The sequence below is a fragment of the Chaetodon trifascialis genome, chromosome 19, assembly GCF_039877785.1.
Source record: "Chaetodon trifascialis isolate fChaTrf1 chromosome 19, fChaTrf1.hap1, whole genome shotgun sequence".
Taxonomy (NCBI): domain Eukaryota; kingdom Metazoa; phylum Chordata; class Actinopteri; order Chaetodontiformes; family Chaetodontidae; genus Chaetodon; species Chaetodon trifascialis.
The window spans coordinates 13,502,094-13,518,077 of NC_092074.1; the positions used below are offsets into that span (position 1 = coordinate 13,502,094).

General features: G+C 43.2%; 1 protein-coding gene across 2 annotated transcripts; it reads left to right on the forward strand.

Annotated features, from left to right (window-relative positions):
- Window positions 1-6,389: 6,389 nt before the first annotated feature.
- On the forward strand, window positions 6,390-13,947 carry fdft1 (farnesyl-diphosphate farnesyltransferase 1). 2 transcript variants are annotated; one of them, XM_070987095.1, is made up of 8 exons: window positions 6,390-6,607; window positions 9,647-9,744; window positions 10,668-10,851; window positions 11,053-11,181; window positions 11,494-11,685; window positions 12,101-12,277; window positions 12,457-12,609; window positions 12,689-13,947. In XM_070987095.1, the coding sequence occupies exons 1-8, from the start codon at window positions 6,509-6,511 to the stop codon at window positions 12,914-12,916; spliced, it is 1,260 nt and encodes a 419-aa protein (XP_070843196.1). In that variant the 5' UTR covers window positions 6,390-6,508; the 3' UTR covers window positions 12,917-13,947. The 2 variants fall into 2 exon arrangements, with proteins under 2 accessions (XP_070843196.1, XP_070843195.1); XM_070987094.1 differs by lacking the exon at window positions 6,390-6,607 and having other exon boundaries at window positions 9,248-9,744.
- Window positions 13,948-15,984: the final 2,037 nt, after the last annotated feature.

Below are 15,984 nucleotides of genomic sequence, written 5' to 3' on the forward strand. Positions count from 1 at the left end.
TCTGTGTGCAACTGTAGCTCGACTGAGGAAACTAATAAAGACAAGCATTTTGACATAATGCTAATGGTATGTATGATGTAAAGGTTCGGTGTCATTCATTCTGCTTCAAATGCATACTAAACATGCTTTTTTGACACATTTAGTCTTATCTTCCTCATCATCTGGCAAAGAGTTCAGTTATCGGACACCTTGAGGAGTGGTTGAATCTTTTTCTGAAAACTGTATCCTTCCAATTTGTAAGTATTGTTTTGTGAACTTTCCAATGTCTTTGATGAAAAGCTGGACGGTGCATTGATTGAAGTCTTCAGTCAGCTTCTCCCTGATGAACTCGGCATATTTGTCCTGGACCATCTCCTTCCAGCACTGTTGAAATGTGAGTCTTATTTGATCCTGGACGGCGTCAGATTCATTCGAACTAAAAGCATAATTGAGCGCGAACACTCGTCCTTTTTCTAAACATTCCCCAAAACTCGCACTTTTTTCTGAAAGCAGAACTTGTGCTGCTTCAATCATGGTGTTCACTTCCTGCGTGAAGATTTTTGTCTTGTCTTCTGGTAAAATACTGTGCATACCTTTGAAGTAACTCTTCCAGTCTTGAGCCTGCGCGATCGAGGGGAAACTCACAGATCTCAGGAGGTGTTTGACAGCAGAAAACAGGTTTCCACATAAAGGACTGATATCAGCGCTCTTTTCAGCTGCTTTAATGTAGCTCTCATGGTCCTGAGTTTGATCTATACAGTCCACTTGGCTGTACTTAACATCCCTGAAAAGAGTTTCTTTAGTTCCTTTGAAGCCCCAGCATTTCACATAACCAATATGAGTCCTCAGTCCATACACACTCCACCACTCCTGAGCTCTCTGAACCAGGTTCAGCATGCATGGATCAGTGTTTCTAGCCAAACATGGGCTGTTCATGGTGAAAACATACACCTTCCAGTCTGATGAGACAGCCTCTGAGTCCAGAAGTTCCTGGGTTTGTTTGATAATGATGTCCTCGCTGTGCTCTCCACTGTTGTAATTAGGATAATAAGGCCCATACATGACGACCTCCTCCTGCTTCTCAATGACGGCCCACGAATGCTGCTTATCTTCTGCACCACATTCGTCAGTTATGTCACGGTGAAACTGTAAAAATTTCTCATTGACCGAGGCGTTGAGGAAAATGTCATCGTTGGTTTGTCTGAGCTTCAGATGCTCCAAGACTTTGGTCACAGAGTGCTGTGTGGAAGCCCAGGACGATATCTGCTCCAATAAGCTCTCAGTGTCTGTCAGGTGTTCGGCGCCTCCTCCGTTCACGCAGGCTTCAGGTGCACAGGGGTGACCACAGCTGGTCCTGTAACACAAAGGTATCTCATTGGAGATTGCATAATATAGATAAATGTATTTAAGTGCCTGTTTATTGGGCATCCACTTTGCATGATGTTAAAAAAAAACAAAACAAAACAGGCTTGAAGCCGAAACAGAGGCTTCAAGTCGAGGTTACGCCCCTGAGGCTCAGATGAGGCAGGAAGCTGCACAGATTAAAATGAGAGCAGTGCTGCAATAAACGGACATTTGCAGGGATACAGTGATGATTTCATTAACTTTTTAAAGGAATAGTTTGACAATAGTTTGCTTCTGGCAGATAAGATCAATACCACTCTCATGTCTGCACGCTAATCTGCAGCTAGCAGCCTGTTAGCTTAGCTTAGCAAAATCATTGCAAAAAGTAAAAAAAGGCATGATAAGGTAAAGAGTATGTATTGAGAGTTATGGTAATATTGGAAGACTAATATGACTGTAATAGTGTCACCCTGAGATCGTCGTGGCATGACTAATGCCAACAGCAACTGTGAAACCTGAAATACCCTCTGACCTAAAACAACCCAGGCATTTAAATCAACCAGCAGTTTTCTTGTTGCGACACATTATTTACAACTCCAGTTTCACAGCCTTCATGAACAGATACTCAAACTGTTCTTCAGTCAGCACTTACCTCAGCCTGTCAGTCTGATATGTGTCTAGCAGGGTTTTCAGTCTCACCAAACATTTCTTTGAGCACAGCGGAGGCTCCTCTTTGTGTCCATTCAGCAAAGGACGCTTACGGCTGAACCTGAATTAAAACAGGCTGATTAACATGCAGAATCAGAGGAACAGCGGTTAAAAACAAAGCAAATTGGATAACATTTTGGTGGTTTTGCTGAGTATAATGGACTTCAAGAGCCTATGTAAAGCCTTGAGCTGTTTGAAGTGGAAAAATGTCAGACACATTTTAGGACACAAGGAAACTTTTCTTCACTTCTCTTTTCAGGTTTTTGTCAATTAAGAAGTGAGTGTACTCACGTGGGAAGCTCCATCCAGACTCCACAGCCCTGCAGTTCAGGAAACATTCAGTTAAAATGTGTCTTTTCTCAGGTAGGCAGTCATGAAGAAAAGCTCAGTTGATCACAAGAGAGACTGCTCCACGACAGCAGAACGGTTACACTCTCAACGTTTAAGCCCAGACAAGTGCTGTTTGTGGCGGTCGACTGAGCTCCTCCTCTTGGTACAGCTCACGGCCATGTAGATGTTATCTAATTTATTCTGCTGAGGTACAGTATTGCCTCTAGCAACCAAGCTGTACAGTGTGTGTGTGTGTGTGTGTGTGTGTCATCAACTGTCTCATGTCATCTTATTTTTTCAGTTTAGTAATTCCCAGAAGTATGCAGCAGACATCGATCAAAGTCAGCTTGAAGTGCAATGTGTGACAGTTTTGCCTCATAAATTAAAGTCATTCAAAAAGTGATACACACACTGTGCAGGAGGTTGGCTTTATGCCCCTGAGCGAAACCCATTAAACTCTAATCACATAATTAGTCCAGCCTTCATATGGCTTCTATGATCCCAATAACAGCGTGTGTGTGTAAACTACATTTTTGATGCACATCATCCTATAGCTTATTCGTTACTGCGGTCGCCTGAATGGGAATTTGAAACTGGTGTTATTGCTTTCATAACCACACTTCACCCTTTGCGTTCAGAAGGTTTCACTCTGGTTTTAGTTTAGCACAGGCCTCTGCCATCACTCTGATGAATGAAATATGAGTGCAATAATCACACTGGAGCCAAAATACAACAGTTTACGTATCACATCAGACACCTTTATGAGGCTGCTTGAGCAAAACGTAACTTGTCTGACACACAACAAGCATTGTGGGAGTCACCTTTGTGTTTTATTGTGGTTTCTGAGAAATGCAGCTGATTGAGGTAAACAAACACAACAGCAAGTGAACACATGTGAGGAGACTGTTGCTACAAAACAGAGCCAATGCAGAGTAACACGTTAGACAGGATCTGGGTGTTACTCTGTCTGCTTACTGAAGGAGTAACAGTGGAGCAGGAAGTATTCAGATCTGTAACTCAAGTTGAACTTTTCAAACAAGTTCCTGCTTAATCCATTGATTATTCACACCTTATCAACGCTTGTTTTGTCCAACCAATTGTCCAGACTTAAGAATTACCAAAAATTACTGAAATAATTTATAGAAAAAGGAGCAAATTGTCATAATTGTGATGCACCGAATGAATTTTCGAAGTAGCTGCCAATTAATTTTCTGTCAATTGACTAATCAATGAATCGACCAATCATTTCTGCTGTACTTGTGTATACTGTTCGGTAGTTTAACTTATAACAAAACATCATGTTTTATAATCTCTTCATATGTTTTGTATGCAGAAAAAACTATGTAAAGTGACTAAAGCTAACTGAACCTGAGACTGAAATATCTCAATAACTAGAAAATGTGTTGATGTGAAATTCTGTCATGATAGTCATGGTTTCCAGTGGATGAATCCTTCCTGGTGATCCTCTGACTTGTTCTCTAGCGCTACTATGAGGTTAACATTTGTGGTTTTCAGTGAAATGTCTCAACAACTATTAGATGGGTTACAGTTTGCTACAGAGAGTCGTGCCCTCTGACCTGTCATCCAGCACCATCATCAGGTCAAAAGTTTTGGTTCATGACCGAATACCTGCAAAAGTATCGACATTGCCGTATGCTTCAGCTGCAGTTTGTGTTGAATTTTAAGTGCAAACACGCTAAACTAAAATGTTGTATATGGTCAGAATTATACTTGCTAACATCACCGTGTCAGCGCTGTCATTGTGAGCATGTTAGCATACTGATGTTAACATTTTGCTCAAAGCACAAATGTGCGTACAGTCTCACAGAGGTGCTGGTGAGGCTGCAGACTCTTTGACGCGTTAAGAGAGAACGGTCAGAGACCACCAAGGAATCCAAACGCAAGTGCAAAATCTAAATCTTTGGCACCACTTGTCATAAATGTGCAAGAGAGAGAGAAAGCTGCTTTTCCTTAAGCCCAATACAGGATGCTTACAAAGAAAAAGACCTCTTTCATCACGTAACAGAACATTTCTCACGCTGATGACACACTCTTTGTGGATGCTTGTGGTTGCAGTGTGTTGGTAACAGGTTTTTTTCACAGCAGACATTTGACTCGTAAGCACAGGAGCAACAAACTGCATTGGTGATGGCTCTGTTCAGTTCAAGTGGTCCAGCAGGCCATGCCACCTGGAAGTAAGGCACAATCCCAGGGCTCTGAACTGCCACACACAGCCCGTCTAAATGAAAGAATCGTGCGGCTCACTCTCACTCTGTCTTGACTCATACAGGTGTACTCAAACCAGATTACACCTGTATGTCCAGATGTCCTGATGCTGGGAGCTAATTGTTCATTTGTCTCAAGATAAAGATAAGATAAATAAATACATGACAAAAATATATATTCGCATTATATGAAATCTTTTTCCTATAATTTCGATGTAAATTATGGAACACATGATGTCTTCAAACCAAACATATTGTATTCAAATCCCTACACCGTTTGTTAGTACAGTCCACCTCCATCCCATGATATTTTAGATAGTCTGTCCATCATATAGTCATTTTACATGAAAGAATAGTCGAGTAAAAGTCTGTTTTCACCAAATCTGTGTTTTCACATGGGCACATGTCTTATAAGGCTAAGTAATCTTTAATACAGAAGGTCTATTGAACACCGAAGGCCGCACTGATGGACGATTAAATAGACTCTGTTATGATGTCATGTGGTTGATTCTTATTACCTCCTCTCCTGTAATGAATCGCACAGCATCTTCAGTGTTTCACAGTAGTGCAAACCACGATCTCAGCTGTTATTGGATTTGTTAGTGAGCTCAGTGGATCCTCATTAACTCCACAACCATCAACATAATGGTAGCTAATCTGTGTTGTTGTTCAGACAACAAGGTGCATAACCTGCAGCGGCTGACTGAATGTGAGCAGAGTCTCAGCCACTTTAAATGTTGTCCTTTGTGAAGTCCTCTTTCACCAAAAACGTAGGGAAGTTAAGGTCAGGGGTGTATTTTAGGAGCTACTTTCGGAACATATAAAGCAGCGAATTCAATTACAAATTTAAAGCCTGATTACAATAAAGTTGGGATGCTGTGCAAAACAGAAATAAAACGCAACGTGACAACTTGCTAATCCTTTTTGACATATACTCAATTGAAAACAGTACAAAGACAATTTTTCTGATGCTTCACCTCATCAGCTTCATTGATTTTTAGCAATATCTGCTTATTCTGAATTTGATGCCAGCAACAGGTTTCAAACAAGTTGGGGCAGAAGCAACAAAAGACCGGGGAGGCTGTGGAATGCTGCAAAAAACACCTGTTTGGAACATTCCACAAACAGGTTAATTGGCAATGAAGCAGCTCAGCTTAACTCAGACTCAGCAGGCTTTACTCCACAGGTAGAGCTGTGCATGAGCTAAGACACCTAATCTTAACTCATTATAAATGATCTTTTCAACAAGCATTTCAATCAGTGTTCCTGTGTATAACTGATGGTCATAACATATAGAATTCAAGTTTTGTACTCATCCGTACTATACATATGTCCTTGCACTACAAAAATCTTTATTTGTATAGCTTTATTTTAAAAATAATATTAATAATAAAAAAAAACAAATACCCTGTTTCAGTGAGACAAAAACAAAACAAAACATAAAAGACTAAAATATACCAGAATGATAAAATTGGATATGGTCATAATAAGGACGAAATATTCCAAAACATTCAATAATTAATTTTCATACTTCTCCGGATAATGTGTAACACACACGGTGTCTGACCGGTCTGTGGGTCACATCCAACAGGTGTCTCTACTGGATTATATAAATTTAATTAAACAGGTATGGTTCCCCCTGTGGATAGATAAATGACCAATCAGAGGCCGCGCTGCACTGGCTGTCCACTGAGGCGGGGCATCACACCAGACGCTCTGGTCGCTCATTGGAAGCTGCGCGCTATGCCCATGACTCGCCAGCCAATCAGACGCGTCAGTCGATCTGACGACGCTCGTAACAGAAGCCGCGTTCTCTCCGCGCTGCTGCCGGTGCATCTCAGCGACGCGACGCTTTGATGGGGATCATCTCTCCGCGTTCACGCATCAGTTTGTGAGAGTAACAGCTGGATCCCTGAAGCAACATGGACATCCTGAAGTCGCTGGGCCACCCGGAGGAGATAATCAACCTGCTTAAGTTTAAAATGGGCGGCTGCAGTGCCGTCATGCCAAAGTTGGATTATGTGAGTAAACCCGCTTTTTTGAAACTACATCCTACAGAATACCGAGAATAAATATGTCATGTGAATGTGAAGACAGCGGCCACGTGAAGGCTGGCTGGATGCACGGTTGCATTTGCGGATTGCCTCGCCGATCAAGCACATAGTGTTCCCCTTTCCACAGCATCGACAGGGCAGCACGGAAAACCCACACAGGCCTGTTAGCGAGCAGGTCTGCGCAGAGCACACACTGTAATGGACTGTCCTATATGGTGCTCAGTGTTGCTCCGTCATGAGCCGATGGAAACAAGAGGCAGCTAGTTGGACTAATTAGATCCGTGCGTTTCTCTCCTGTGTTGGCTCAGATGCACTCGGGCAGATCTGACCATTGACTCGGGATTTGCGTTACATAATGAGCTTGGAGGGTTCAGCAGCGGGAGGAGATGCTGTGCGCATGTTTGACGGCTAATCCCACTTTTTTAACACCAATGTGACCCAGAGAGATAGAGAGCCTGCATAGACTCCAACATGGTCTGAGTCTTTATTGGGGCCTTAGGTTGGCAGCTTTATTAAAGGGCCCAGACATAACTGGGCTGCTGCCACATCCATGTTGTGGCATTGATTCTGTCAAGTGATTCTAATTATATTTCAACTTCCCCTTTATTACAATAAAAACTGTAAATAAGTGACATACTGGCTGCAGGTGCAGCTGCCTCAGTGCCAAACCAGGTAGCTGTGCAGATGTGCGTTTACTTACTAAACATCGGTGTGTCAATACCAGCTGTGACCCCTCAGATTGTGTGAGCTGATCAGGAATATGGGCTGAAATTGTCCTGCAAAAGTAGTCTCTTTCCATACCTTTGACCAGTGCTGAAGTACTAGTTTTTAAAGGATTTTAACAGATAAACAAGTAAATCAAAACAAACTGGCACTTCATTTTGACTGTCCAGACTTATTTATACTTAAGTTGCCTTATTACTTAGATAGATGTGGTCACCTTACCTGTGAATATTATTAATATCTGGGCAAAGCATCCATATTGTCCACTGTTACTGTTACCCATGTAGTGTCAGGGGATCTGACAGGTGACAGATTTTACTATAACACCTTGTTCTTACCAACACCGCTTACCGGTCTTTGCAATGCTTTCTGCAAACCTCTTTACCCTCATAAGGAGGAATGAGCCCCAGAAAGCGACTTCATCAGGTTTGGGTGCTACGGATTTGCCAAGCAAGAAGAGGCCTGTCTTATCTGAACATACAGTTTTTCTTTGCAGGCAGAGGAATCACCTTCCCCCCCCTCCATTACACACAGATGGCTGCACAAGCACTTCTCTAATCATGCTGCACATTATTAAATGGAAACATACTGACAACCATATTTACACAGCAAGTGAAAAACTTCTCCATATTAGGTGACCTCAGCATTTCCTCTACGACCTGTGTCCCACTTACATCTGACTGTGCCTCCCAGCAGTCAAACATGCAGTTATCAGGTTAAAATGATCCTGTCTATTTGTTTATTCTCGTGTATATTTTATCATTTACTGTATAAGTTATAACTCTTCATTTAATTATAGTTACACCAACAGACTGACTTCACATTAACCTGCATGTTCTCCTCTAAGATCACAAATATATCAGCGCTCTGTCATTATATCAAGGATTGCAGTCTTTATTCTGTCTTTGCAGTCCGTGCAGTAAATGCTGCATTAAGTTACTGCTAATGCGAACTGCGCATTTCCTGCTGTTGCAGCTTCACATTAAAAGCATTTACCTGGCGCAACATGAATTGACTTTTATTATGAAGTACTTACAGGAAAGGCAGTGTGTTTGTCAGTGAGATAAAGGCTTACTGCTACTGTTCAAACATGCATCTGCAAAACAAGACCCTGGTCAGTCAGGAGGTTGAAGTACTGCATGTAGGAGCAGCCACAGTGAGCTGTTAGACTGTCAGTGAGGTAACAGACTCACTGCGTCCTGCTGTCTTAAAACGACCAAAAACGTCAATGGTTGGTTTTGCTGCTCCAGTATGCTGTGACCTGCAGCATCAAACCGCATTTGCTGTTGCCAACAGTGACTGCAGGTGTCGCCAAATCAACCAGGACTGAAATTTAAAGCATTACTGCTTTAAGGACTTTTTTTTTCTCCATTCCAGATCACCTTTAAGCGCCTTTGTGGGACACAAAACGAAAATTTGCATTGATGTCAAATTGTCATTATAATAATCTGAATAACTCATGTATGAATGACGAACAGGGCCCCACTATTTTTGTTGTTCTCTAGCCTAATAATCCTAAAAATATGCATGTGAAAATATTGCATTTTTATAATAATGCATGCAATGACAGGCCACTGGAAACCAAAACAAACCCAAGTCCCCCAGCCACGATCATGAAACATGATGAAGCTGCGAGCGTGTGTGCAGATCATCAACACGCAGCTGTAATTAACTCTCATGTGTTTTCCATTGAAAACACTGTAGTATCGAACTCATTCACTTGGCGCTGACACAGTAATGTGTGAATTGTTCTTGCTCACTTCTGCTCTGCTTCTAGCGGATTGAGAAACACTGCGTGCAGCAGCTGCTGTTGTTTTGGGTGGAGGTGGGCGGAGCTGTGGAATCACAACATCAGATCTACAAACGGTGTGTGCGGACGCAGCGTGTGTGCACGATGAGGCTCCGCTGCTTGCAGCTCAGTGCAGCGCTTGTTTTAGCTCTCCGAGTAGTTTTCACCTAGCTCGACCTCTACATGGACTGCGCGTTTCAGGCTCCTGCACCAGCCGTGGCGTCCACATGGACAGGGTCGGATCATAGCTGCAGGGTCGGCCGTGCTGTTAGGTTATTCGTATGGCCGGAGCTTGCTGCAAGTGTCCGGTCTCTCTGTCCGTGTTCAAGCGCTCTCTCTCGGTGGCGCCGCGTGGCTGCGGGTCCGCTCCTCGGTCCCTCCTTCTGGGCTGGAGGCTAGGGGAGCGGGGCCTGCAGGAGGCCGCCAGACCCTCCAGCGCGATCAGACCCGCAGGTTTTTATCAACACACGGCCTTCTTTTGTATCTCATGCCAGGAGTCCATGAGCGAGAGTCTGCGGACCTGCTACCTGTACCTGAACCAAACCAGCCGGAGCTTCGCAGCGGTGATCCAGGCGCTGGACGGGGAGCTGAGGTGAGGAAAGGCTCCGCATGCAGGGGTGTGTCTGCGGGCATGTTTTCTGTCCTGAAGGGCAGAACCAAGGGGCGGTGGCTGGGCTACTTCCCTTTTCCTCACTAGTGCTTTACTGTGTGAAATGTGCAAAAGCAAGATACATTGCTGCCTGTAGTTTAGACTTTGCGTTGGATCCATTGTGGTCTTTGCTGCTGTATCTGTCTCATTACTTCAGAAAACGCTGCACAGCCCAAATGCTGGTACATCCTGGGGACTCTGAGTAAATGTTTGTGTCAGCCACCCAACACGAATGCACAGTGTCCTTTTACTTTAGACAACATGTTGCACAAAGATAGCTAATCAATAGCTTATCAGTTCAACCAGGGGCACAGCCTCAGTAGGCCAAAATGCATGTCAGGTTACGTGTTTTTAGGGAGTATTTTGGAGTACAAAGACAAAAATTCAGCATTGACACTCCACTTTAACACTGGCGGAAAAATCTTTATTTCTGTCCATTACAAAGGAAAGTGACCATCTGTGCTGGTGTATGGATGCAGTGTGATGAAGCACATTACACAGTAAAACATTTATAGTTACTTATGGTTGCAACTTACTAGATTCTCTCTCACTCATTGTCACTAATAAAATAATAACAATAAAGGGGTTCAATGTGGAAACAAATGCTTTTGATGCAGACATGCAGAAGTAGATTTCATTTGTCTGCATCATTAGCATTAATTCAGCAGTAATGGATGAGCCCGTGTGACTCTGCTGCTGTGTGCTGGACTGTCAGTAGAGCAATGACTGCTGTTTGTAGTGTGTGTGTCTCCGGTCAAAGGGGATCCTGGGTGACGACCTGCTTGACACGGCTGCTATTTCCGTCACCGTGCAAATCGGTGACAATCGGTCCATCTCATGTCCTCCCTCCTGTCTTCACGATGCAGACACGCAGTTTGTATTTTCTACCTGGTGCTACGAGCGCTGGACACGGTGGAGGACGACATGAGTATCCCTCTGGACAAGAAGGTGCCCATGCTGAACGACTTCCACACCTACCTTTACCAGGACAGGTGGTGCTTCACTGAGAGCCAGGAGAAAGACCGACAGGTTCTGGAGGACTTCCCTACGGTCAGTAGCACTGCGTGGTGGTGCATAGAGGGGCGGTAGGCTGCTGCTTTAGGTGTCCCTTTACTGATGTTGTTCTCTTTAAATGACAGATGAGCAGAGAAAATGTACAGCTGTTATATTTCTATTGTCCAAAATGAAATCTTTGTCACTCAGATTGAAGGCTATAAATCATTAACTACAATCCTCATGTGTACCAACCAGATATCGTTGGAATTCAGAAACCTCGCTCAGGAGTACAGAGACGTCATCTCAGACATCTGCCACCGTATGGGAGTGGGAATGGCTGAATTCCTGGAAAAGAAAGTGGGATCCATGAAGGAGTGGGACCTGGTAAATCACAGCTTTGTGTTACCTTTACGTTAGAATAACAGCATAGATATTACACATATGAGGAGTGCGATGTGTTTATCTGGCAGTAAGAAGCGAATGAGCTGGTAGTGATGTTGCTTTGGCTTTCAGCTGTGCTCGTTCCTGCTGTGCATCACAGCATGACAACAAGAATATGGCCATTAATGTGATTTTTTTTCCTTAAATTATGTTAAAACTATACAGATATTATTGTGAACGACCCCTACCACACACTACACCATGTCAAACTTCCTCTAAATCACACTAAAAGCTGCTGTTTTATCCTCTGTGCAGTATTGCCACTACGTTGCCGGGCTGGTCGGCATCGGCCTCTCTCAGCTGTTCTCTGCGTCCAAGCTGGAGGACCCCGAGGTGGGGCGGGACACCGAGCTGGCCAACTCCATGGGCCTGTTCCTCCAGAAGACTAACATCATCCGAGACTATCTGGAGGACACGCAGGAGGGACGTGCCTTCTGGCCACAAGAGGTGAGAGCGTGGTGTGGGCTGGTTTGTCTCAGCTGTGTGTGTGACCTGAGCCCCGCTGACGGGGAATGAAAATGCTCCTGAATGCTTTTCACTGTTGAACCGACTCAAACTTAAATATTTACTCACATTTTATCTGCAGAATGTGTAGATTATGCACACTGATTTTATGCAGCAGGAGAGTTGTGCCACATGTCAGTCTAACGTTGATTCTGCCTCTAAGGAAAAGTAATATTTTTAAAACTGTCACGCATCTTTTACAATTACAATTTTGTTGTTGTTGATGAGAGACGGCAGTTACGGAGAGAAAAAGCAAAACAACACGACTCCTTTCAACATCATATGGCTGAAAATTGAAAAACGACAATGTGCCTCATGTGATGTGTTAATCTCTCATGTCCTCTGTGTCCCCGTGCAGGCTTGGAGCCAGTTTGCAGGCCGTCTGGAGGACTTGGCCCAGCCGGAGAAGCTGGAGTCTGCGCTCTCCTGTCTCAACCTGCTGGTCACTGATGCTCTGCGACATGTCCCGGATGTCATCGCGTACCTGTCCCGCCTGCGCAACCAGAGCGTCTTCAATTTCTGTGCCATTCCACAGGTGCGGCCTGATTCACTTCTTACTGCAGTCCAGCAGATGTAGTGATTAAAACTGATTTGCATGACATGATATTTTAGTAAATGTTCAGACAGGACAGACAGATGCGAGACAAAGACAGGCCATTTTAAAATTTCCTTACTTTCTTCCACTTGACTGCATGTTAATCCTCTCTTGAGCAGGTGATGGCAATAGCTACACTATCAACATGCTACAACAACCCCATGGTGTTCCAGGGAGTAGTGAAGATCAGAAAGGGACAGGCTGTCACGCTCATGATGGAAGCCACCAACATGAGAGCCGTGCAGACCATCATCGCCCAGTACAGCCAGGAGGTCGGTGTGTTTGTGTGTTTGCTCTCTTATTTTCCACCACGTTGGTGCACTTTAATACAAACAGTCTCCCTTTCTGCAGATTTTACAGAAGGTGTCCCTCACCGACCCTTCACGAGACAAGACGCTGCACATCCTGGCTCTGATCCGAGAGAAGTCCGCCCTGTCACAGTCCAGCCTCCCCTCCAGGACCCACCACCTGTCGCCCATGTACCTGTCTGCTGCCATGCTGCTGGCCGCCCTCAGCTGGCAGTACCTCAGCACCACTGCAGCACAGGCGCAGGGCACCGGCGACATGCAGGGACAGTGAACCCATTTACCCTCACCCTTCCTGGGGCCCACAGACTCAAAAAGCCCCTTTGGACTCACTCTGGAAGTCTGGTTCTCTTCTGACTGGAGGAATCTGAAGCACTTCTCCCACTTTGCCCTCTGTAACGTGGCTGTCACAAGACCATGGACATATTTAGTCTTTGGAGGGAGCTCTTGTAGCAGGCTGGTGTCATGAGGTTGTTTGATAGTGATTCCTAGTTGTCCATCCTGCATCTGGATAAATTATTTACACACAGTGTTGTGTGGTTATATTCACCAGCATAAATGGCACATTGAAACCATTCAGGGCGTTTTGTTGTCTGATGTTTATGGTGATCGTGTTTTTTTTTTTTTGTTTTGACCCTTTGAATTGACTACGATTGCTCAGCATGTTTAATGATTTCAAGACTTAAATTAATAGTTTAATTTTCTCTGTTGCGTGTGCTGAAAAGGTGAAAATGCACCGTGCAGGCCCATTTGAGGATTGTGGCGGACGCTGTCACCAAACTTCATTATGTTTTGGTTTCATTTTGTGTCAAATCTTAGTCATGATTTCATTTCAGATAGAAAGCTAGCTTAATATTCCATTTTTTTTGTTGCTACACTACACATTAATTTTCACACCAGTGGATTTTACAGTAGATGAACTATATGTTTGCATAGATGACAGCAGCTTCTCACAGTCGAGAACACTTTTATGTCTGTCTTCTTTCTGTTTCTACTCTCTGTCCTTTGAAAGAGGAGAAAAAGCGAAGAACATTGCAATCCAGGGTAGTTTTGACACGCACTGTTTAAACACTGTGGGAGAACAGGTGTAATTTCTGCTACATTTGATATCTGAAAGAAATGCATATTTAGACTGCTAGCTAAAGTGTCCTTAATGCAGCTTTGGTGAGTAGAGAGGCTAGCGCAGAGTAACCTTGTACAGAACCAAAGGAGAGCTACAAGCATTGCCATGTAATGTGAAATCTTGATATGTACATATTTGAACAAATAAAGAAGAGTCTAAACAGTCTGAATGGTGATGATGCATGAAGCTTTAGAATCATCTCCTTATGGCTGTATGCTGGAGGAGAATACAAACGTTTCACAAGTGCACAGTGATCTCATAATTCAGCATGTAAAACCAAAGCACGTGGAGGTATTATACCTTCTTGCATTATTGGTGCAGTTACACAGGAAGGTGCAGTAGCTCAGTCCATTCAGGCACTTGGTCTGGGGATTGCAGGGTGGCCGGTTTAAGTCCAGGGTGGACCAGCTGACATGGAGGTGGACTGGAAGCTGGAGATTTGCCAGTCCACATCTGGGGCACTGCTGGCGTGCTCTTGAACAAAGCACCTAACCCCTAACTGCTCCTTCTTGGTGGAGAAGGAGGTGGAAACTTTTATAATGAGCTCCATATCTCTCCTTGCACATGTATAGATTTCTGCCTGCTCAGAACTGTGTGTGTCATTATTATTATGTTAACTGTGTGTGTGTGTGTGTGTGTGTGTGTGTGTGTGTGTGTGTGTGTGTGTGTGTGTGTGTGTGTGTGTGTGTGGGTCTGTTCATCATCTGTTCAGTTGCTTTGTTCCCCTCTTCTTTCGTGTGATCAATGAAAACCAGTAATTGTTTGAAGAGTACTTTAAAATCTTGAAATTTAGAAATAAGTCTGATGGTTTGTAATTTAAAAACTCCAGCCAGTATATTTGAGCTCTGGCTCCACACTCCCAGTGTTTTTGTCCTTAAAATCTTTAATTTTTACACAAAATGAAGCCCTATGATTAATAAAAACCTGTTAGTCATATCAGGCTACAGAACTATCATAACTTGAATATTTATACTAGTCAGCAGATGGAGACATTATACTTTTTGTGTCATTCGTTGACCAGCAGCTCTCAGGACAAGATATCATAAACCTGCAATGGGAGAGGGATGATCTTAGTAGATCCCTGACTTGATTGGCCGACCTGTAAACAGAACATTGCTTCCATGATACTTTCTGAAGGTCTGCGGTTTAGCAGCAGTGAGGCTTTGACGCTTTGACGAAGCCAGCTTGTCTCCATCCTGTCAGCTACAGAGCTAAAGAGCTGCAGCTAACTCATTTTCATTACCGATTCATCAGCTGGTTATTTTCTTGATTAGTCAATTGATTTTTGTGTCAATGACGCATCACAGGAAAAAAATCCCAAAGCCAACAGTTCTAAAGCCAATCATATTTACTATGATATAACACAAATAAAAGCATAAATGTCACATCTGAGAGGCTGGAAGGAGCACAGTTTTCCTCCTTAATCCTTGAAAGTTACATAAATGCTTTATCTCCACATCATATGATTGGTTTATTTGGTTATAGTGTGGTTAAACTTGATTTTATAGATAATACAATTATATCATATTTTGAAGCACAGGTTCAAGGTTCAGACACTGTGCTGTGCTTTGTTTTTTTTTAGTTAGCTTTTTCTGTATGCCCTCCTGTGTAAATGAGGAAATCCTCATTACAAAGCAAAATAATGCAGAAGAAAGATTTTCATAAAATTGATAATGATGGTTTGGTGCGTATGCTCTGTTTATTGCATGCCATAACTTTAAAATCACCTGTCAACCTCCGCAAGGTTTTGTCAGTCACATGACGTGTGCACTGAGGATGCATTCATGACCAAACATGTGATTTTGTAGCTTGTAAAAAGGACAGTGAGCAGTGAGAGGACAGAAGAGGACTGGTGTTCTGTTCAGGGAGACATCCATCGACAACAGCTGCAACACAGGTAAATGTGAAGACTTCTTTTCTTTGACTGTGTCCTTATGATTCCTTTAATGAATGTTTCATGGCATTTTATATCACATCTTTATATTTGTGTTGTTTGCTCAGAAGAGGAGATTTCAATGTTGCATGTGCCAACAAATATACTATATAAATAGTAATCTTTGGTCATTTGATTTGCTGACTCATCCAGATTTTACTACTATTATTCACTTACTTACCGGGAAAATATAGCTTTAATAAGATTTAATTTCTGAACTGCAGCCGTTGGATGATGTTGAAGATGATGTTTGATGTTGAAGTCTGGCTGTCATCTCTTTTGCAGG

What these genes read in the sequence shown, in the direction of transcription:
- fdft1 (XM_070987094.1), top strand. Translation starts at nt 9,434, where the DNA reads ATGGCCGGAGCTTGCTGCAAGTGTCCGGTCTCTCTGTCCGTGTTCAAG. An exon ending in CCATGAAGGAGTGGGACCTG is followed by an intron (nt 11,182 to 11,493) that starts GTAAATCACAGC and finishes TCCTCTGTGCAG; the next exon opens with TATTGCCACTACGTTGCCGG. An exon ending in ATTTCTGTGCCATTCCACAG is followed by an intron (nt 12,278 to 12,456) that starts GTGCGGCCTGAT and finishes TCTCTTGAGCAG; the next exon opens with GTGATGGCAATAGCTACACT.